The sequence below is a fragment of the Mustela erminea genome, chromosome 7 (genome assembly GCF_009829155.1).
Source record: "Mustela erminea isolate mMusErm1 chromosome 7, mMusErm1.Pri, whole genome shotgun sequence".
Classification (NCBI taxonomy): Eukaryota; Metazoa; Chordata; class Mammalia; order Carnivora; family Mustelidae; genus Mustela; species Mustela erminea.
The window spans coordinates 88024390-88048765 of NC_045620.1; the positions used below are offsets into that span (position 1 = coordinate 88024390).

Sequence of the window (24376 nt, forward strand, 5' to 3'; positions counted from 1 at the left end):
ATCTTTAAGGAAAAAAAAAAGCACAAACTGAAGACGACTTCCATTTCCGGGAAAATGGAGTCAAGGTGCTTTTGCTTATTCTCCCTTCTAAGTACAACTAAATATAAATACTCTGGACACTAGAATAGATTTTAAAAAGCATAATAAGAATAATCTGATATGTGGACAGAAAACAGCCTAGCTAGAAATTTTAGAGCCCGAGGAATGAAATGATGGTGAGCTGCCCGAGTTTTCTTTTTGTCCCATATATCCCAGACTAGAAACTGAAGCAACTGGTGAGTTAAAAACACCAATAAAAGCTTGCTCTCTCTAGCCAAAGCCAGGAAAATGCAGCCTGGAAAGAGAGAAACTCACAGACACTAACTACTCTATTCCAGCCAAAAATCACAGAAAAAAACTGCAGCCCCTCCCTGCAGACACGCCAGCAAAAGCCAAGGGTGGGGGCGGCCAGACTTCCACCTTCACATACACACTATATCGACGTATATAACATAGTCTTGTATAACTAATATATGTAACATTAATTAGAATATTTAAAAGCTATACAAAGAAATGGTCAACAAATACAGGAAAAGATGCTCAACATCACTAAGCATCAGGAAAGTGCAAATCAAAATCACAAGAAAGTAACACTTCATGCCTGTTCGGATGCCATTATTCAACAAACACACACACAGACAATAACAAATGCCGGAAAGGATCCCTTGTGCGCTGTTGGTAGCAATATAAATTGGTACAGCCACCAGTGGAAAACAAAAAATTAAACACAGAATTACCATATTACCCAGCAATCCCACTTCTTGGTATATATCCAAAAGAATTAAAAGCAGGATCTTGAAGAGATATTTGCGCATCCGTGTTCACTGCACATTATTCACAATAACAAAGGTGTAGAAGCAACCTAAACGTCCACTGATGGATAAATGGCTAAAGAAAATGTGGCATATATTTATAATGGAAAACGACTCGACCTTTAAAAAGAGAGAAATCTTGTCATTTCTACAATATGGATGAACCATGAGAATATTATAGTAAGTGAAATAAGCCAGTCATAGAAGGACAAATACTGTATGATTCCACTTACATGAGGTACATAAAACAGCTACATACACTTTGCCAACAGTTAAAAACACTGTGCACTTAAAAATGGTTAAGATGGCAAACTTTTAAGTTATTGGTTTTGACCACAATAGAAAAATTATTTTTAAAACATAGAGTAAAATTAAAATAAAAATTTAACTATTGGCTTAAAAACAAAAAGAAAGCTTCAAAGTTGAAATAATAGTTGCTTAGTTGATAATCTATGCAATATATTCAAATGAGCTGAACATTTTTACCCATACAAACCCTGCACACAGATGTTTATAGCGACTTTTATTCATAGTTGCTAAAACTTGGAAGCAACCAAGACGTTCTTCAATAGACGAATGGATAAATTGTGAAACATCCATACAATGGACTATTATTCTGCTCTACAAAGAAATGAGCTATCAAGCCATGAAAGGACATGGAAGAAACTTAAATGCATATTAAGTAAAAGAAGCCAATCTGAAAAGGCTACACACAGAATGATGACTGCAACTATATGATGTCCTAAATAAAGGCAAAACTATGGAGACAATAAAATAAAAATCAGTGGTTATCAGGGGTTGGGCAATTTGGTGGGATTAACAGGCAGAGCACAGGCAATGTCTGGGGCAGTGAAACTATTCCATACACTATAATGGTAGATACATTTTATACCTTTGTCAAAATCCACAACACAATACCAAACTCAATGTGTAATACCAAATTAACCTAAAATAAACTATGAACTCTAGGTGATAATGATATGTCAATGTGTCAACTCTCACCTCAAGTATCTAGGAAAAAAAGAACAAAATAAACCCAAGCAAGCAGAAAGAAAGAAATAATAAAGAAGTATAAAAAATAAAAACCAATGAAATAAAAAATGGAAAAATAAAGAAAAATCAATTAAACAAAGCAATGGGTCTTTGAAAACATCAAGGAGCAAACCTCTAGCAATACCAACAAAGAAAAAAAGAAATAAGATACAAATTATCAATATTAGGAATGAATTGGGATTTTTTTTTTTTAAAGATTTTATTTATTCATTTGACAGAGAGAGATCACAAGCAGGCAGGCAGAGAGGCAGGCAGAGAGAAGGCTCCCTGCTGAGCAGAGAGCCTGATGCGGGACTCGATCCCAGGACTCTTGAGATCATGATCTGAGCCGAAGGCAGCAGCTTAACCCACTGAGCCACCCAAGTGCCCCTGAATCTGGATTTTTATCACAGACCCGGAACATATTAAGGGATAATACAAGAATATCAGTAACAGAGAACTCTACATGCATATATTGGACTTAAATGAAACGGACCAATTCCACAAAAATACAAACTATTACAACACACCTAATATAAAGGATAAATTAAATAGCCTTATAAGTATTAAGGAAACTGATTTTATAAATTAATAACTGCCAAAAAAGAAATTCCCAGGCCCAGATGGTTTCACTGGAGAATTCCAACAAATGCTTAATTGAAGAAGAACAAACACCAATTCTACAAAATCTTTTCCAGAAAACAGAGAGGAGGGAACACTTCCCAACTCCCAACTCGTACTATAAAGCCAGAACTACCCTAATACCAAAATCAGAAAAAGCTTAATAAAACTCCCAAAACTATGGACCATTAACCCTCATTATAGCTGTAAAAATCCAAAATATTAACAAATAGAATTCAAAAATAAAGAAAAATAATTATAGACCATGACCAAGTGGGGATTACTACAAGGATGCAAGTTTGGTTCAATATGTGAAAATCAGTCAATATAATCCACCATATTAAAGCTAAAGAAGAAGAAATATCACATGAGCATATCACTCGATGCAGAGAAAAAATATCTGACAAACTTCAACACCCATTCATGATTAAAACTCTTAGAACAATAGGAACGGAGGGAAACTTCCTCAAATTTATTTTTTTTAATTCATTTTAAAAAAACACAATTACACTTATGGTTAATAGTGAAAGTATTCTTTCTTCCTAAGATTGGAAAGAAGGCAAGGATGTCCACTCACCATTCTTATTCAACATAGTATTGCAAATTCTAGCCAATGCAAGAAGACTAGAAAAGGAAATTAAAAGGATACAGATCAGAAAGGAAGAAATAAAACTGCCCCTTTTGCAGGTAACACAATGGTCTATATAGAAAATCCTAAGGAATATAGAAAAAAATTATAGAACTAGGGGGGCCTGGGTGGCTCAGTTGGTTGAGTGGCTGCCTTCCATTCGGGTCATGATCCTGGAATCCCGGGACTGAATCCCACATCAGGCTCCCTGCTCAGTGGGGAGTCTGCTTCTCCCTCTAACCTTCCCCCCTGTCATGCTCTCTCTCTCTCTCATTCTTTCTCTCCCAAATAAATAAAATCTTTTTTAAAAAATTCCAAAACTAGTAAACAAATTTAGCAAGCTATAGGATAAAAGATAAACACAGAAAAATCATTTGTTTGGGGCACCTGGGTGACTCAGTCAGTTAAGCGTCCAACTCTTGATTTCAGCTTAGGTCATGCTTTCGGGGTTGTGGGATTGAGCCCCGTGTTGGGCTCTGTGCTCAGTCAAGAGTATGCTTGAGATTCTCTCTCCCTCTGCCCCTCCCCCCCACACATACCGGCACTCTCTAAAATGAATGAATGAATGAGTAAAAATCAATTGGTTTTCTATATACTAGCAATAAACACATGGACACCAAAATCAAAAATCCAATACCATTTATAACCATTCAAAACAAAACCAAAAAGTTATGTCTAAATCTAAGAACATGTACAAAGCCTCCTTAACGCTCATGAAAAAAATCAAAGATAGAAATAAACGGAGAGATGCACCATGTTCATTTATTGGAAAACTAAACAGAAAATATGTCAATTCTCCCCAAATTCATGTATGACTTTAATGGAATTCCTATCAAAATATTTGCAAGACATTCTGTAGATAAGGATTATTCTAAAATTTATGTGAAAAGACAAAAAAATGAGAATAAGTAAAATAATTTTAGGGGAAAAAAAAGTAGGAGGAATCAGACTTTTGATAAAACTACAATAATCAAGGTTGTGTGGTATTTGGTAGAGATAAAGGCATATAGATTAATGGGAACAGAACAGAGGAGGGTTGGGGCACCTGGGTGGCTCAGTCATTAACCATCTGCCTTCAGCTCAGGTCATGATCCTAGAGTCCTGGGTTTGAGCCCCACATCCGGCTCCCTGCTCAGCAGTAACCCCACTTCTCCGTCTCCCACTCCTCACGCCCCAGCTTGTGTTCCCTTTCTCGCTGTGTCTCTATCAAATAAATCAATAAAATCTTTAAGAAAAAAAAAGAAAGAGGACATTCTAAAGATGGACCCTCACAAATATGCCTGACTAATTTCTGACAAACATATTCAATGGAAGAAAGACAGCCTTTTCAACAAAGGTTGCTGGAACAAAGAAGCAAAAAATAAACCTCAATAAAGGTCTCACACCTTATATAACATTAACACAAAATGGACCACAGACTTAAATGTAAAACGTTAAGACTATAAAAAATTTAAGAAAAAAAGACAAAATCTTCAGAATCAAGGGGCAGGCAGAGTTCTTAGAAATGACACCAGAAACATGTTCCACAAAAAGAAAAAATAGATAAACTGGATTTCATCAAAGTTAAAAACAAAACAAAAACAAACAGAAAGGTCTTAGGAATTAAAAAGCTTGATGAATAAAAAATTCAACAGGGTGCTTGGAATGTAAAGCTGAGGAAATCTGCCGGAAAGTAGAGAGGGGGGAAAAAAAAGAAAGAAAAAGAAAAGGGAGAAAACACAAAATATTAGAAAATCAACTCAGGAGAACCAACATCCAAAATAACAGCAATTTCAGACAAAAGGAAGACAGAAAAGGAAATCACCAAATGAGACAGGCCAAAATTCCTCACAATGCAAGGATAGGAGTCTCTTGATTACATGGGGACACCATTTATTAATAAATAATAAATGTACACAGCAAGGTATATCATCAAGGTATTTCAGAACACTGTAAACAAAGGGGAAACATTAATTTCTAGGGGGGGAAAATGGGTCACACCCAAAGAGCCGATATTAGAATGACTTCAGGGCGCCTGGGTGGCTCAGTGGGTTAAGCCGCTGCCTTCGGCTCAGGTCATGATCTCAGGGTCCTGGGATCGAGTCCCGCATGGGGCTCTCTGCTCAGCGGGGAGCCTGCTTCCCTCTCTCTCTCTCTGCCTGCCTCTCCGTCTACTTGTGGTTTCTCTCTGTCAAATAAATAAATAAAATCTTAAAAAAAAAAAAAATTGTTAGAATGACTTCAAACTTCCTATGCACAACAATGAAAGCTAAAATACATGGTACAGCCGTGCTTTCAAATACCTGAATGAAATGATTTCTGAGCCAGAATTTTATACACAAGGTTTCATATGTGTGAGCATAAAATAAAGACACTTCCAGACTTTTAAGATCTCAAGAATTTACCTACTATGCATAAGGAAGCTACCACAGGATAAGCTCCACCAAAATGAGGAAGTAAAGCAAAAAAACCGGAGTCAGGAAATCTAACAAAAATGTGAGGCAAAGGGAATAACTAAGAAATTCCAAGATAAGACTGTAAATTGGGCCTAGAGAGCAACCAAACCAGATTTCACTGAGTTAGGAGACTAAGATTTCTTCAAGATAAAATGGACAGAACAAATAAATGTTTTTAAAAGTTTTTTTTTTTTTTTAAATGATTTCTACAGCCTAAGGAGAGTTTGGGATTAAACCGCTGAAAAGTACACAGGAAAGACAGACCTAAAAATTGAAAAAGATCATTAATTCCAGTGAAAACAGAGTTATACAGAAAAGGAATAGTAATCCCTGTCCACCAGAAGACTCTGCAAGAACAGTGTTTTCATACACGTAAAAACTAATACTACTGTGACTAACATATTGCCAAAACTTCTTGCAGCAGAAAGGGAAGTGAGCATGATTGCAGGTATCTGGGGAGAAGTGTGTACGGGGGATGAGAGAGAGCTAAGTTTTTGCTTTCCATACTATATATTGCCTAAAATGGAGAAAAAAAAATCAGGAACTAGCAAGATCAGCATGTTATTCAGAAACATATCAAATCAATCAACCAAAAGTGGTTGTCCCTGGGACGTTGCAGTGACAGAAGAGGGCCCCTCAGGGAAGTGCTTGAAGTTTTTGGGAAAAAGCTTAGTTCACCTATGTGATTTAAGTTGTGAAAAATATAAACTCAAAACGGAACCAAATCTTCCCCAGCTAATACACAGCTGGACCAGAACGTGAACTCATGTAACCGAGTTCCCGATCGGATGTGTTGATTTGTGACCTCATAAGGGGCCTATGTCCTCCTAGTTCCACGCCCGCCTAGCACAGAGCCAGCCCTCAAACATGTTTCTGAACCAGTGGGAGAAAGTTAAAGAATGGGATTACTTTCATAATATCAGAAAATGAATGAGAAGGGCATTCCAGGCAGAGGAAACAGCAGACGCAAAGACAGGAAAGGGAGTGTGTGTGAGAGAGAGCTCAGCAAGGCAGGGACAGGGGGAGGAGGGGCAAAGAGAAGCAGCCAGAAAACCCAGTGGCTGCTGGCAGGAGATGCAGTGAGGCTGGTTGTCCCCAGCTCTGTGGAGGGGCGCGGGCGCACACTGATGCTTTGAGGATGGATCTGGGGGCCCTATGTATTTGAGCCTTGGGGTTTTTTGTTACTGTTTTGCAATGATGATGACAACACTTATTTCTTTCAGCAAATGGTTTCTTCTCAAATGGTTTCAGCTTTTTGGAATCTAAAGTAGTATGAGGCTCTCTAAAATCCTGAGGTCTTTTTCAGTTCACCCAACTGCCGTACAGGCTGGTTACTCTAAGTGATGACCAAAGGGCCAACTCCACAGCGGAGAACAGGAAAGCAAAGCCTCGTGGAATCCCTACAATGCCACCTTCACTCATTTTATCGGACCTCTTTTTGTTCTTTACAAGAGCATGAAAATCCCGGGCATAAAGGAATCATCTCTAGGTGAATATTTGGATCAGATGTTACCATTATTCATACATTCATTTCATCCAAAAAGTCTATTAAGTACAGCTGACACTTGAAAATCGGGCGTTTGAACAGCATGAATCTAGATGTGTATTAATTCACCTAAATATGGTACAGTTCTGTAAATGTTACTTTCCTTATGATTTTTTTTCTTTTTTTTTTAAGTAGGCTCCAAGTGGGGCTTGAACTCACAGCACTGAGATTAAGACCTAAACTGAGATCGAGAGTCACTTAACTCACTGACCCATCCAGGTGCCCCTCCTCATGATTTTCTTAATATTTTCTTTCCTTTAGCTTCCTTTATTTCAAGAACACCGTGTATAATACATACAACATACGAAATGTGCATTGACTGTTTATGTTACTGGTAAGACTCGCAGTCAACAGCAGGCTGTACTGGTAAGACTCGCAGTCAACAGCAGGCTGCTACTAGTTAAGTTTTGGGGGTGCTGAAAGTAATATGAGGATTTTCAATTCTTCTGGGGTCAACTCCCCAGCCCCTGTATTGTTCAAGGATCAATTGTATTTACTTTATGCCAAGCAGGCTGCTGAAATATAAAGGTTCTGATTTTTTATTTTATTTTAAAATTTTTTTTAAAGACGGACCTTCTTTATTTTTTTTTCAAAGATTTTATTTATTTATTTGATAGACAGAGATCACAAGTGGGCAGAGAGGCAGGCAGAGAGAGAAGGGGGGAAGCAGGCTCCCCACTGAGCAAAGAGCCTGATGTGGGGCTTGATCCCAGGACCCTGAGATCATGACCTGAGCTGAAGGCAGAGGTTTAACCCACTGAGCCACCCAGGCACCCGGGTCCTGATTTTTTAAAAAACTTACCTTCTGATGGCAGAATTATTTATAAGATAAAAAGATAAGCAATATAATTGGTGTAAACAAAAGTCTTATGGAAACAGAAAGGAATAAAAGACTATCTAAGAGGGCCCCTGGGTGGCTCAGTCAGTTAAGCCTCTGACTCTTGATTTCAGCTCAGGTCATGATCTTAGGGTTGTAAGACTGAGCCTGTGTCGGGTGTGGAGCCTGCTTAAGATTTTCCTTCTCCCTTTCTCACTGCCCCTCCCCCCCACACTTGATCTCTCTCTTAAAAAAAAAAAAAAAAGACTATTTAAGTTTTTTAATGTGTAATATCAAATAGAAGTGAAAGTAAGAGATTATCAAACTCCCACATACCCACCGCTCTGCTTCGATCATAACCCTATGCCAACTCTCTCTTCTAAATCTACTCATTAACTTTAAGACATCATGTTATTTTATCCACAAATATTGCAGCATATATCTCTGACAGGGACTCTTTCTTTAAACACAGTATGAATCTGAATTGTGAAAACAAAGTTTTTAAGATGTGAGGTATAATTTACATATAGTAATAATGCACAGATCTTAAGGTGTTCAGTTGAATTCTAACACTTGTATAGCCCTGTATAACCACTACCCACTACCCAAAACAAGATACAGAATGTTTCTATGGCCCAGAAAGTTCCCACACACCTTCTTCTAGTCAATTTCCCACACTCAGATGACCACTTCCTGATTTCTGTTCCCACAGATCACTTTTGCCCATTCTTGGACTTCTATAAATGAAATCATAGAGTATGTATGAATAAGAAGTTTCTAGTCCAAGAAAAGGAAAAACCATCTCTGGAGGACAGAACTACACATATAATATACAAAGGTAGATTCACAGAATGCTGAGAAGCTCAAGAGGGATAAAAACCAGGACTGGGAGTAGACAAGTCTAGAAGAAGAGGCTCAATGGAGAGCTAGGGTTTCTGGATTCAATACCATAGTTAGTTCTGGGAATGAAGTCATGAAATAAACTTAGCCCGATGCACAAGCATTTCTCTGACCTTAAAAGTTGGCCAATTCTCTTAGTACCCTCCTTCCTCCTCAACCTCCAGCTAACAGTGACCAAGACGGCAGAAGCAAGCTCTACCCCCAAGCCTCTTCACTAGCATCTTGTGCTGAGGCTCCTCTGCCATCTCAGGGAAGGAACAAGCCTCCCCAAACCCCCCATCACCCTTCTTAGGAGAGGGCACATTTTCAACAAGCAATCCCAAGTCTCAGGGGCAGCCTTACCATTATCTGGATTTCTCTCTTGCACACCTGGAGATCATGCTCATTGTTGACAAACATGCGTTTCAAGGCACATTTCATTCCATTGCTTGTCCTCACCAGAAACACGATGGCAAATCCACCTGTGAGGGAAACACACATACAAGCTCTTTGAGTCATATTCAAAAAGCCAGTCAGACAACCACGGTGGCTGCAGCTTTGTGCTGTCACCGTTAATCGTACCAATGCCATCATCAGCTGGGCCTAAGGGCTGGCGTGGCCTAGAAGGCACTCTTGGATTCAAGGGTCTCAGGGATATTACCATGGGATTGGGTGGCAAGAGTCAGAAAAACTGCTGAACACCTCTGTCAGGAAAAGAGAAGAATAGTAATTATCTTGCAAAAAACCTGCCAATAAACAGATGAACAAACAGATGGAAGAAAAAAGAAATATATTCCAACCACTGTCCTAAGCACTTTGAGTTCTTATTAAATTCTTACTAAAATCCTGTGAGGCTGGGTATTATTTTTCCCTTAAGGACAATGACTAGCTAGAGAAAACAGAGGCTCAAAGAGATTAGATTCAACCAAGAACTTAAAAAAAAATTAATTCAGCACTTAACCAGAGAAGCTTGGAAATTATTTTAATAATTGTATAATAACAGTTGTCAGATTCAAGATGCTTTCTCTTCCTTCTCAACCCTCCTCACTCCTCCCCCAACTTAGATCGACAATTGACCTTGAGGATTTCTCCTGCTTTTCCTGCCTTATGGGCTACTGAGAAGACACAAAATATAGGTATCAAAGTGTTCCTCAACACAGTAGACACCAGGAAAGTATAACTCAATTAGTGGGCAGATGTTTTAACACCCACATCAAACTTTTCTCTTAAAGACCAAATTTCATTAAAAAAATTTTTTATATAACTAACAGAAATCTTCAAATGCTCTGGATTGGTTACACCTTAGCATTCCTTAGATTCTTAGAACTCCCTCCTTCTATCTCATTCCCCAAACACTGTAGGAGGTATTTAGTGCCATTGTTAACAGAGGTTATAGAAAGATACAGTGCCATGTATCTTTATCCATTCATCTGTTGATGGACATCTCGGTTCTTTCCATAGTTGGGCTATTGTAGACATTGCTGCTATAAACATTCGGGTGCACGTGCCCCTTTGGATAAAGAAGATGTGGTATATATACACAATGGAATACTATGCAGCCATCAAAAAATGAAATCTTGCCATTTGTGACAACGTGAATGGAACTAGAGGGTATCATGCTTAGCGAAATAAGTCAATCAGAGAAAGACAACTATCACATGATCTCCCTGATATGAGGAAGTGGAGATGCAACATGGGGGGTTAAGGGGGTAGGAGAATAATAAATGAAACAAGATGGGATTGGGAGGAAGACAAACCATAAGTGACTCTTAATCTCACAAAACAAACTGAGGGTTGCTGGGGGGAGGGGGTCGGGAGAAGGGGGGTGGGGTTATGGACATTGGGAGAGTATGTGCTATGGTGAGTGCTGTGAAGTGTGTAAAACTGGCGATCACAGACCTGTACCCCTGGGGATAAAAACATATTATATGTTTCTAAAAAATAAAAAATAAAAAGGAAGATAAGTGCTGCAAAGCTGTCAAAGCTGAAGGCTTTGGGATAAGCATTAGTAAGACTGGGCACTTAGTCCATCTGTCTGCTCATAGACCATCATAATTTAGCTTGAACCATCCCGCGTATTGACCCTGGGTAGCAGCAGCAACAACAACAACAAAGTTTCGAGGGTAGTCTTTGCACACAGGTGATCCCTGATTGGATGGAGAGAGGCACAGAGGGAAGTCGCCAGTGTGGGAAGTTGAGCGGAGGCTCTGGTGTAGTGCTGAGGCTAACAGCCACATGCAAAACTCAGAGAGAGCAAAAGCAGTGACTCTCTAGATCATGAGGCAGAAGACTGGAGTCCTGTTGCATCTCCCCCTATCTCCTCTGAGGCCCAGCGGCACCTGAGCACCTGTCTGTTGATGCCGGGGGCCATTTCCTGGTGTAGAAACTCAATGTGCATTCTTTCCCAAGTCTCCTTGTCTAGGTTTCTGCAGCTTGTAACCAAAGAGTGCCTCAATCAGAAAGCATTCTTGCGTGTCTTCATCCGATACACACATTAATTCTGTGTTTACAAAAATGTTAATGGGCTCAAATGTTCCAAGTGTGCATGTTGACAATGTCTACCAGACTTCATGTTTGTACATTTCCTATCATAGCTTCCTTCTTCAGGAGTCAGGTGAACATGGAGATTCACCGTGACGTCTTTAATTTCCACAGTCATCTTGAATCTTTGTATCTCAGTAACATTTCCCATTTTCTCGTAATACTTTACAGTTCACTCACACTGCTCAACTGTCAATTTTAATTCTAGAAATTCACTTTAAAAACTTGTTTACAACACTACCATGTACTGACAAGTAGGGGTGTTATGACATACAGACACCATCTCCATTTTAAGACGCGTATTTTTTCACATTCAAATTTTTAGGATATCAGAATTTTTCTTGCAATAAATATGTACATTGAATGCAGTAGTTGATCTTCTTTTTCCCAAAAAGCTATTAAATTCATGATGTAGGGGCGCCTGGGTGGCTCAGTGGGTTAAAGCCTCTGCCTTCGGCTCAGGTCATGATCCCGGGGTCCTAGGATCGAGCCCCGCATAGGGCTCTCTGCTCAGCGGGGAGCCTGCTTCTCCCTCTCTCTCTGCCTGCCTCTCTGCCTACTTGTGATCTGTGTCTGTCATATAAGTAAATAAAATCTTTTTTAAAAAATTAATTAATTAATTCATGATGTATCTTATTTCCAATCAGAATCAGAAATGCTAATATAAATTATTAATGTCTATATGTATTCATAATTATTTTGTGGACAGCCCAAGTAGTCATTTTATAAATGTTTCAATGTGTAAAGAGATTATTTATTTATTTATTTGAGATAGAGTGTGAGAGAGAGCACAAGCAGGGCAGAGGGAAATGGAGAAGCAGGCTCCCCCTGCTAAGCAGGGGCCCTGATGCGGGGCTCGCTGCCAGGACCCTGGGATCATGACTTAAGCCGAAAGCTGACGCCTAACCGACTCAGCCACCCAGGCACTCCAGGTATTTCAATTTTTTTTTTTTTTTTTAAATCACAGGTCTACAGACTTTGTATCAACAGTGCTCCTAGAGAGAGTTAATCTTAGCATTTGCTTTATGAGGAGATGAACTGAGTGAGGCTTAGGAGTCCCATGGCTAATTATGCAGAACCTGTCATTCTGCTGACTGTCCAAACAACGCTCTTTCCACTTTATTCATCTCAGAGAAAGTCTGTGTAACAGCCCCTTTAGACACTAAGGAGACACCACAGTGTTGCAGAACCTGAGGTGGGAAGGGCCATTTCTACAGTTCTGCGACGCACGGAACCACCAGAAGACAGGGCAGTCCTTTTGGAAGCAGGCTAATGATGCAGCAATCCAAGATAACTGCCACCAGATGGGAGCAGTGTAGTTTTCTTTGCCAGGTAGCAAGATGACCTTTCCAGCTGAAACTGAAGAAATGTGGCAGATGTCTAGGTCACAATCCAGGCAAGCACAAAGGGTTGAGATGAGCCAGCCAAGATTCTCCAAGCCCGTGACCATCACAGATCTGAAGGTAAAGCAATGAACCTGTGTGCCTAACACAGATGGAACCACATGATTTAGCTTCTATGCCCACAAAAGGGCTTATTTGCAGGTTACAAGCATGTTAAGTCAAAGCTCCTTGATCAAATTCAAAGGCTGCTAGGATGTGTCAGTTTAAAGATGCTGGTTGCTAGCACTGTGCACTCGACCAACTAGAGATGTATATTACTTGGTTCAAAAAAAGAGGCGACACAGCACTGCTCAAGGTATTGCTTAAGCATAGAACCGAGGCGCCAGTACAGATCAGGGGACAAAGATTCTCGGCCATGGCTAAACAGAACCCAGGCTGTTACACAAGAAGGTAACTATACGCCTGTCAGCAGAGATGCATATTTCAGATTGAGCTGCATCCCCAAACCTTGATGAAATGGAAAAACCTAACGCTGAGCTGGAGACAGTTTGGACAGAGGTAAGAAAAGCTAACATGCAGGACAGCCTGTGCCAATCTGTCCACTGGAATCTGTGCCAGTCCCTCGGCCTACTTGCATTCTTTTCTGAAACGCTAAGATATTCCCTATGGTTGTGTTGGGATCCACTTTGAGGAGAAATTCATGAATTTATGGAATCACAAAGGGACAAAGGATTCATTCCATGGTGTGAGGTAATCAACTGAAACAGCCATGATAAATTTTGACACAGACACCCTTTAGCCCCTTAAATATGTCGGACCACTCTTTTATTCCCACAAAGAAACATGTGTTCTCCCACTTTCCCTAAAATATATAGCACTCTTGGGTATATCTCCTCCTCACTTTTTTTTATTTTGGCTTAAAAAAATTTTTTTCTTAAGATATTTATTTATTTATTTGACAGACAGAGATCACAGATAGGCAGAGAGGCAGGCAGAGAGAGAGAGGAGGAAGCAGGCTCCCTGCCGAGCAGAGAGCCCGATGTGGGGCTCAATCCCAGGGCCCCGGGATAATGACCTGAGCGAAAGGCAGAGGCTTTAAACCCACTGAGCGACCCAGGCTCCCCACCAAAAATTTTTTCTATTAAAAAAGTATTATTAGTTTCAGGTAGAATTTAGTGGATTCATCACTTACATATGACACCCAGTGCTCATCCCAAGTGCCCTCCTTAATGCCCATCACCCAGCTACCCCATCCCCCACCCACTCCCCTCCAGCAACCTCAGTTTATTCCCGATGGTTAAAGAGTTTCTTATGGTTTGCCTCCCTGTTTTCATCTTATTTTATTTTTCCTTCCCTTTCCCTATGTTCATCTGTTTCTTAAATTTCACACATAAGTGAAATCATATGATAATTGTCTTTCTTTGACTTATTCTGTTTAGCATAATACCCTCTTATTCCACCCATGTCATTGCAAATGGTTAAGATTTCATTCTTTTTGATGGCTGAGTAATAGTCCATTGTATGTGTGTAAGAGTGTGTGTGTGTGTATCTCACCTTTCTTTTATCCATTCATCTGTCGAGAGACATCTGGGCTCTTTCCATAGTTTGACTATTGTGGATATTGCTGCTATAAACATTGGGGTATGGGTGCCCCTTTGAATCACTGTCTGTATCCTTTGGATAAATGCCTAGTGATGCAACTGCTTGGTCACAGGGTAGCTCCTCGTAATCTTTAATGATGTGAATGGGTACTTATCACTCACTATGAGATTAGAGATTTTTGTCTCCTCAGTTCCCCTCTGTATAACAGCTCCTAACATACATCAGGCACTCAAAAATTAATTAACTTCCTTCTGATCGTTACTACAGAGAATAGAAAAGTCTACAGAAGGTGGTGGGGGCAGGGGAAGACCACGGGAAACTAAAGCAATGGCTCACATATAGGAACAGCCACTACATAACTCCAGATAATCAGTGCCATTAAGAATATGGACCCAGGTCTGCTAGTTCCTAAAGATAACCTGGGAACTCAAAACTGTATGTGAAATATCCACTTGTAAACACTGGTGACAATCACATTTTAAACTAACACTGGACAGGCTGACACTACAGAGCTAAAGGAAACACAACTGAAAGGCTGAGTCTCTGAGCGTAGTTTCCTCTGTCTGATCTAGTCTAACCTCTCATCTTACTGATGGCTAGGGGAGAACAGTCCCACAGCCAGTGGTACACAAAGTGGGGGGTGGTGGTGGTGGAGGAATATCTATATCTATATATATATATATTCATACACTGGTTATCACAGTTCTTGCCTCTCTTCCCTAAAGAGGAATTTATGGAATTTGCCCCTACCCAGCATCTGTATTTGACTTTATACTTTTTCAAAAGCATTTCAAAATACATTACTTCATTTATATTTTCACAATAACTGAATGAGGCAGATGAATTACCCAATGTCCTCATTTTCCTGATAGGAAAGAAATACAGAGATTAAGCTCTTTTTACAAAAATACACAAAGCTGGTTAGTGGTAGAGCGCAAACTAGATCCCTGGTCTTTGTAAATGCTTTAAACTAACTTTACATACAATACAATGTACCCTTCGAAGTGCAGAGTTTGATGAGTTTTCACACCTTTATACTCTCTTTCAACCATGACTTCCATTGGTCCATCACTATGAACAGTTCCTTGTACCTCTGCGTAGGCAACCACCCCCTGTCTACTATCTCATGTAACTTTTGATCTGCGATCAGTCCTGTGGATTAGTTTTGCTTGCTCCAGAATAAATGGAATCAAACAGTATGTACTATTCTGTCTGCTTCTTCTATATAATATTTCTGAGATTCACTCTCATTGTTAAATTTATTAGTAGTTTGGGATTTTTTAAATTGCAGACTAATATTGCATTATATAGACCTTCTCCACAATTAGTTTAACCATTCATCTGTTAAAGAATATTTCCACTATTTCTACTTCGGGCTATTATAAATTAAATGTTCATACAGAAGTCCATTTTTTGTAGACGTAAGTATTTATTTCTCTTGGGTAAATAACTAGGAATGGAATTGCTGGGGCATATGGTTAAGTGTATATTCTAAATCCAGAATATCTTCCTGAAATCAAGGGCGTAAGATCCAAAGACCAATAGGGAGCAGACAGATCATGCAAAGGAGGGAAACAGTCCAGGTATCACAAAATGTCTAGACAGGGACCAGTGACACAGACTCGCTGTGTCTATGCGATGGAGACCACATCAACCAGAAAGGGCACGCCCCATGCTCATAGGCAGCCACTCCTCAAATCCAGCCCATCACTGCCAAGAAGGAATGTGGGCTGAGGGTTGCCAAGTTTTTTAACTTCCAAGAGAAGCTACAGTTTTCTGTGAAATCTCCTGGTTTTTATTTTTTATTATATTTTTTTTAAGTAGGCTCCACATCCAGCAAGGAGCCCAAGGCAGGGCTTGAACACACAACCCTGAGATCAAGATCTGGGCTGAGCTCAAGAGTCATACACATAACCAGCTAAGACACCCAGGTGCCCCCAAAATCTCCTGATTTTTAAATTCAGGCAACAAACTTTTAAAAACAAAACAAACAAACAAAAAACCTCTTCAAACCTGTGCAGTTAAGGAAATCTATTTCCAGGTTGGGATTGAGCTAGAGAACGCTGCTGCTTTGTCTTTGAGAGCCTTGTGAGGTAAGCAGGGCATTTATTACAATCTCCATTTCGCCAGCTGGGAAACTGAGGCACTGAGAAGAGCCTAGATGGCCTTAGTCCTGCCACTTAACAGCAGGGCTAGGACTAGAATACAGGTGTGCCAGTTCCTGGCCCTTACCTTGGTCCACTCTTTTCCTGAGTGCACAGCTCTGCTACCAAGGGAGGTAATAAAAGACATAGCGACAGGCAGGGGGCCTCTCCAGCCGACCAGGTGGGAGCTTGGGTGCACGGCCCCCAGTGTCTGCGAGCTCCCACAGACAGTGACAACCAAGAGGCCGACAAACACCCACCTACTGTATACTCACATCGAGGACAACTTCGCCAAAAGTTGAAGAAGGAATGAAAATTTTCAAAGCTCTGTCACAGATGGCAAGGAGCACAACATAGATTTTACAGGAGAAAAGGTCAATCTGCATCATTTGTCAACACTGATTTCAGTGGGGACTTGGAGCTTGTTGTTTTCTTTTTTTTTTTTAACCTCAATTTCTCCTTATTTGCCTCAAATTAAAAATCCACCATGTGCGAGCTCCTTCTGGGGAACATGTTTAAGCAGTCCCTTCCTCAGGCAGAAAGAACACCCAGATGGGGGAAGACTAGAAATATTCAACTTTCCCCCCCCCCCCCCCCCGTCTCCCCCCAAGAAGTGGAACCGTGGGCATAAAGTCAGAGACTGGCAAACTCAGGCAGTGGTGCTGAAACACCAACCCAACCCAGTAAGTCCACAGCCCAGGCTGAATGTGGGGCAGACGGCAACAGGCTCTTCCTTTCCAGCACTGGGACAACTGGAGAGCAGCCCCAGCTCGGGGGCTTCTATGAAGGGGTTTGGCAGAAGTCTCTTTAAAAAAAAAGAGAGAGAGACATTTCCAGGAAAGGCACCTGACTGCTTGGGACAAAAGGTTAGAGTTTAAGAAATGGAGCTGGCTCACACACCCCAGAGGCGTGGGAAGAAGCCCGCGCACAGAACCAGAGCCAGGGCACCCCGTGCCGCGTCCGCCAGTAGCTTAGGCCAAGCAAGAGAGGCTTCCCCGAGCTCCCGGGCCCACCACTGCTGTCTCGTTCCCATGGGCTTTAGCAATGGAGAGAGAAAGGGTAAGACACAACAGTAGGGCCGTGTTCTTTGTTCACTTAAATCCACCGAGCAGCTTTCCTGGGTCACACAGAGCCATTTTCTATTCTCTCTACTACAGCCAGGGTGATGATCTTTTTAAAACGGAATGTGAGGATCATTCAGCTGCGTGGAGCCCCTCAGTGGCTTGCTGCCCCTCTGTGAATAAAGCTCCGAATGCTGGCGATGGCCTGCAAGACCGTACGTGACGGGACGCGACCTCTCGGCAGCCTCACTCCTGCACCCCAGCCTGCCACGGCTCTCTGTGGTCCAGCCCCAGCTGCGTTCTTTCTTCCTCAATGTTGCTTATACTCCACTCTCCCTAAGGATTTCAGTGCATGCTACTCCTTTTGCCCTATGCACCCTTGGTCTGACCAGCTCCTACAAGGCATCCTTTGGGTTTCAGGCTGTTCCTTTGATGAGGCTTCCTTGATTGCCCCTGGCCCTACCCCTTCTGATTTAAGTTAAATCCCTTGTTATACAGAGCACCCTCCACTTTTCCTTTGGGACACAGCAGGAGTGTAATTAAATACTTAGGTAGGTAATTCCTGGTTTGATGCCTTCTTCCCCTGAACCCTGTAAAGTGCACAAGATCAGGGACAATGACTGACTCTGCCACCCAGCACCGTGCCTACTGCATAAAAGGCACTCAGTGTTTGTGACACAATGTGTCTGCCCAACACCAAAATAAATACCCACCCCCCACCCCAGAAAAAAACCCCAAACAACAGAAAACACGACACAGTCCCAGGCTTTCAGAAGATTAAACTCTAGTTTGGGATAGAAGGGACACATTTTGAGAAAAGGGCCCCGGGGATAAGGGGGTCTACCCTACAGAGAAAAAAGCCCTGAGCACTCAGCCTCGCACTACAGAGGGCTGCAGGAGACGAGAGCCAACTGGACAGTCACGTGGGCAGCGTGCTCACGGGGCAGCATCGTGGAGAGCTGCAGAGAAATCTCTGTGCTGTCACACAGTGACACTTTCTCTATGTGCCACTCCTTCTTTTAAAAATAACACTTGAGCTGGAAATGAAAACCCTCTTCGATGGAGAAGGAAAAGAAATCAAACAACCCCATGCTCCATCCTGCAGCATCCCTCCCCTGAAGAAGTGGAGAGCCTCTTGGGCCTGAACTGTCTCAGTCTCTGGTGCCAGCAATCTTCTGATAAGTGGTGTGCAAACAGACAGAGTGGCTGAGGTTAGCTCTGTCAGCCCCTGACTGCAGACATCCAAGCTCTGGTGTGTCTCTGCACCAAGCCTAGATGTGTGTTACTGGTCCACACTCTCCGAAGGAGAACTGGGGTTTTGGCAAAGGCAAAGGATGGCTGACAGTCTCTCAGCTCCCAACTGTTAGTTCTAGAGCATTCCATCTTCACTTCATGCTAAGGCCTTTTGTCTGAGGTTCAGGGTTTCTGGATGTATGACCCATCACTGCCATATGCCATCTCCAAGGTGTGGTCCCTCCCCCGGACTTGTGCACCAGTTCACCATTTCCTTCCCCTCCCAATTCCTGCCATCACCAAGCTGATTTCACTTTGAGTCTTAACAATTCTATCCCTTAAATTTCTCCAGGATCCATCCTCTTTACCCCATCCCTGGTGCTCCTGCACACTCTCCTCTTTTCTTACCAGGAGAACTAAAATACAGTCCTCCATTTCTGTGCCCTGAATCTCTTTCTCTTCTAGAACTTCTACCTAATAATTCCTCTATTAGTTCCCCAACTCATACCTAATAACTGCTCTTCCCCAATTCATATCTAATAACTCCTCCTTTTTTTTTAAGATTAAAAAAAAAAAAAGATTTTATTCATTTATTTGACACAGAGAGAGAGATCACAAGTAGGCAGAGAGGCGGGGTGGGGGGGACTCCCCGCTGAGCAGAGAGCCCGATGCGGGGCTCAATCCCAGGACCCTGAGATCATGACCTGAGCCGAAGGCAGAGGCTTAACCTGCTGAGCTACCCAAGCGCCCCTCTAATAACTCCTCTTAAAAGCATTTATTGGTTCCCCAAATTCCTTACACAGCACTATGTAGGAACCTTTATATCTTCACTTTATTATGAAAAATTTCAAACACAGAGTCAAGTTGAGACAATCATACTTCAAATAGCCACACACCCACCACCTAGAGTCTGCAATGTTAACATTCTGGTACACTTGTTTTATCAGATTTACATCATCATCTATGCAAATATAAACTCATCTTATTTTTTTTTAAACTTTTTTTTTTTCTTACAATTTTATTTGTTAGTTTGACAGAGAGAGAGCACAAGCAGAGGGAGTGGGAGAGGGAGAAGCAGGCTTCCCATAGAGGAGGGAGCCCAATGTGGGGCTCGATCTCAGGACCCTGAGATCATGACCTGAGCCAAAGGCAGATGTAACAAGTGAGCCACCCAGGCGCCCTAAACTCATCTTATTTTTTACCCATTTCCAAGTAAGGTACAGACCTCAGTGTACTTTATCCTAGAGGCTTTAGCATGCATTTCTTTAACTTGTGTCCAGAGTTCATGGTTCTTTTGGGGGGCAGGGAAGGAGGGCAGAAATGAAATCTATTTACAGTGAAATGTACAAATCTTAAGTTTATTATTGGATGAGTTTTGATAATTATATACTCTCAATGCAACCCAGACTCCTACCAAAATATCAGACCTTTCCATCATTCAGAAAATTCCCTCCTACCCCTTTCCAGACAATCCAACCCTTGTATCCCCCACCTTGAGACAACCACTGTTCTGACTTTTTCATCTATTGCTGGGTTTGTGGGCTTTAGAACTTCATATAAATGGAATCATACACTATAGGCTTTGTTGTATGTAAGGATCTTTCACTCACCATAATAGCTATATTCTTGAGTGTATTAGTATATCACTCTTATTACTAATCTATTTATGCTTTCTTTTACAGAGAGACATTGAGTTAATTCCAATTTAGAGATATTATAAAGGAAGCTCTATATGCATTCTTGTACAAGTCTTTTGTACCATAAAATAAATATTTCTTTCGGGTCAACAACTAAAACCCAAGAGTGTAAGTGCTGAGCCATCAAGCAGGTATATATTTAATTTTATAAGAAACTGCCAGACCTTTTCCCAAAGTGCTTATACCATTTTACACCCCCACCAACAACATATGACATATAATTAAAAGACAGCCCTGCCTCCTCCAGCTCTAGCTCCCAACGATCCCTCCTCCTCCCCCAAGCTTTCAGAACTTGAACTTTTCTGCAGCTTTATCCCTGTGAGAAGGTTCACCTGTGCTATTCCCTCCGCCTGGAATATCCTGTCCCAATCTTCTGCTCAACAGAAGTTCACCCTTTCTGTGAAGTCCTCCCTTTTCCTAACCATCACCCCCAGGCTTTCATATTGCCACACATTTGGCCATTACTTGCACTGTCACACTTCCCACAATGTGTTGTGATTATGTGCGATATGTTGATCTCTTCACTAGGCAGGCTGAGGTGAAGAGGGAGTGCTTTTCTGCCTTGGTAGCAAGAATGCTTGTTATGTTTTCATATTTTATGACATACTATGTGATACTTTACAAAGTGTTTTTTTTTTTACATAAAGTGTACTATTTATACTTTATGATACTTGAATGTCCTCACTGAACACTAGTTTAAGGACTCTGAATACTGAAATCACAGAGATTCAGTGTGGCTAGGAGATGGGGGGCACTTGAGAAATGGGTCACCAAAGGAGATTAAAATGTCATGAACCTCTTATTCCTCAGGGCTAGCACAGTGCTTGGTACAAGACAGATGATGAACAGAGGTCTCCTAAATAGCAAATCCAATAATGTTTCTGTGCTTATAATTCTCTGCTAGCTCTCAACCAGCTGTAAGATCAAAATCCCGTCTTACAATTATCATATGATCTCTCTGATATGAGGAATTTGAGAGGCAGGGCGGGGGTTTGTGGGGGGCAGGGAAGGAGAAAATGAAACAAGATGGGATCAGGAGGGAGACAAACCGTAAGAGATTCTTAATCTCACAAAACAAACTGAGGGTTGCTGGGGGGGTTGGGGTTAGGGACAAGGTGGTTGCGTTATGGACACTGGGGAGGGTATGTGCTATGTATGGTGAGTGCTGTGAAGTCTGTAAGCCTGACGAATCACAGACCTGTACCCCTGCGGCTAATAATACATTATATATTAATAAAAAATAAAATTTAAAAAAAAATCCCCATCTTAATGTGATATACAAGGCCCATCACAATCAGTAGCCCACACTGAACCGAGCTGTCTGGCAGTCTCCTCTGTTGCCTCCACGCTCTTTCCTTATATTCTCTCTCTGGAATCCCTCTCTTCTGTTTCATTAGTAAGCCGTGGCTCTAAATACAAGTGTACTCAAACCAGAACTCCTTTGTGAACTTTCACCTCACAGAATGCCCATCCCCACGTTCTTTTCTTACCCTAATTATATCCCACCTGCGTGCAAACCAGTCTGTCTCACGAGGGCTATATTCTTTCAGAAAACAAAGACTTTACTTTATGATTATACACTGCAAACAACACAGTGGTCTAGCTTACCACACTTTTCACCCCATGCTGAAATAATGATCACATATGTTGTTATCAAGTGACCCCCATCTCTTAGCCACACTGAACTGGACCAGGAGTAGGCAGCTAGTGCACATTCTCCCTTGAGAGCCTGAGCAAGAAAATGGCTTCCAGTCAAGGAATGAAGACGTTGAGGGAATAAAAGATATAATATAGGGAATATAGTTAATGGTGCTATAGGGTGACAGATGTTAGCTACACGTGTGGTCAGCCTAGCATAATATACAGACTTGCTGAATCACTATGTTATATACATCTGAAACTAATGTAACATTGTGCGTCAGCTATTCTTCAATTAAAAAAGAAAAAGGAGCAGGAAAATGATCCGACACTTAGAAGAAGCTGCAGTACAAGACTATGTGGCTCCAAGGGGAGAGGTACAGACAAAAGAGCCATCTAAAAACTTTCCAATAGTCACAAAATCCAGCTTTGCTTCCTACTGTTGGGTTCTGCAAGGTTCCACCACATTTATCCAATAAATTCCTTTCTACTTAATCTAATTTTATTTAAAGTTCTGTTCCTTGACCCTGATGACCCTAAGAAACCTTGTACCAATATGATTATAGAATACATGAGCTCTGGGACACCTGTGGCTCAGTTGGTTAAGCTGCTGCCTTCAGCTTGGGTCATGATCCCGAGGTCCTGGGATCAAGTCCCGCATTGGGCTCTTTGCTCAGCAGCGAGCCTGCTTCTCTCTCTGCCTCTGCCTGCTTATGCGCTCACGCTCTCTCTCTCTCTGACAAATGGACAAATAAATAAATAAATAAAATCTTAAAAAAAAAAAAAGAATACATGAGCTCTGACACAGTCTAGGCTTCAATAATTTTTTTTAAAGATTTTATTCATTTATTTGACAGAGATCACAAGTAGGGAGAGAGGCAGGCAGAGAGAGAGGGGTGGAAGCAGGCTCCCTGCTGAGAGACCCTGAAGCAGGCCTCGATCCCAGGACCCTGAGATCACGACCTGAGCCAAAGGCAGAGGCTTAACCCACTGAGCCACCTAGGTGCCCTAGGCTTCAATAATTTTAACCAGGAGAGGTTCCTTTAACAAAAAGTGTCCAGAACAGAATGTTAAAACTGAGTATTAAAAATTGCACTTGAAGAGTGAGAATTTTTCAGTTAAAAACTAGCTTTACATTAAAATAGAATCTGCAATCATACACAAAGATCTATGGCAGAAAATGGTCAAAATCTATTTGGGAAAGGACAGTCATAAGGAATCTGAACAGGGGAACATGGTCTGCATCATAACCTTTGCTGGGCTCACAGATCAGAGTCAGTAAGTGGGGGAATCCTCAACACCAGAACACTATCTGGTAAAGCCTGGAAGATGGTTTTCACCTGGGATTATCAGAAACAATCATAAAGAGGAGGACTTAGCTCCCCAGTGAGAGGAAGCAGAGAGGGTGGATGGAATCTTTCGTACCAAGTGAAAAAAGAGCTCAGGCATGGGCAAACCTAAGGAGACTGTTAAGTCTCCAAAAGGATCAGGCATACACCCGCAATGACGGGGAAAACTTCCTCTGGTTGGCTGTACAACCAGGGTCGGGACTAGGAAGAACAGAGTGAGGCACTTGCCACGGGCACAAAAAGACAAAGTCAGTATTACTGATGTTTTCCTTTTGACTCAGGCTGCAGTATAGCTGGGCACAGCAATGTTAAACTGATCCTGTTTCATTTTGTTTTGTTTTGAAGTTTTTTTAGAGACCACAAGTGGGAGGCAGGGGTGGGGGGCAGGCAGAAAGAGAGGGAGAAAGAACTTTAAACAGGCTTCAGGCCCAGCACAGAACTTGACATGGGGCTCCCTCTCACGACCCTGAGATCAGGACCTGAGCTGAAATCAAGAGTTGAGGCTCCCCAAACTGATTCTGTATTTTAAGCTCTGATATTTTGTTCATTGTGGCTTTTTGTATTCATTTTTATTTTCTAAATATTGCATAAAAACATTATTAAGGTTGATTACTGAATTTTAGGGTGCCCTTTAAATTCTGCACTTGAGGTAAATCCCCCACTCTAGTCTCGGCTCTACGTGAAACTGCTGTCCGCACTGGAGAGAAACCTGCCCAGGCACTGGTGTCCATACTGCTCTTGCACTCTACTCCCCGGCAGATCTGAGAGGTCAAGACACATGTGAGGGCGGGTAGGACGGCACAGAAACTCAGTGAGTAACTCTAAAGGAAGTGGAGGCTGGGCAACAGGAAGAGACACAGAACTGTGGAGTCCTTTTCTGGCTTTCTGTGGCAACTACAGTGACGCAGTAAAGCTCCAGCAACGGCCCACTCCCAAGTCTTCCTGGACACAGCGGAGAT

General features: G+C 41.6%; 1 protein-coding gene across 17 annotated transcripts in view; it reads right to left on the reverse strand.

The window, feature by feature from the left end:
• Positions 1-24376, reverse strand: part of AAK1 (AP2 associated kinase 1) — a 175278-nt gene that overhangs the window by 85835 nt on the left and 65067 nt on the right. For all 17 annotated transcript variants that reach the window (XM_032352338.1, XM_032352337.1, XM_032352332.1 and 14 more), the window contains exon 3: positions 9173-9291. In XM_032352338.1, the coding sequence (XP_032208229.1) occupies positions 9173-9291 (119 nt within the window). The remainder of the gene's footprint in view (positions 1-9172; positions 9292-24376) is intronic.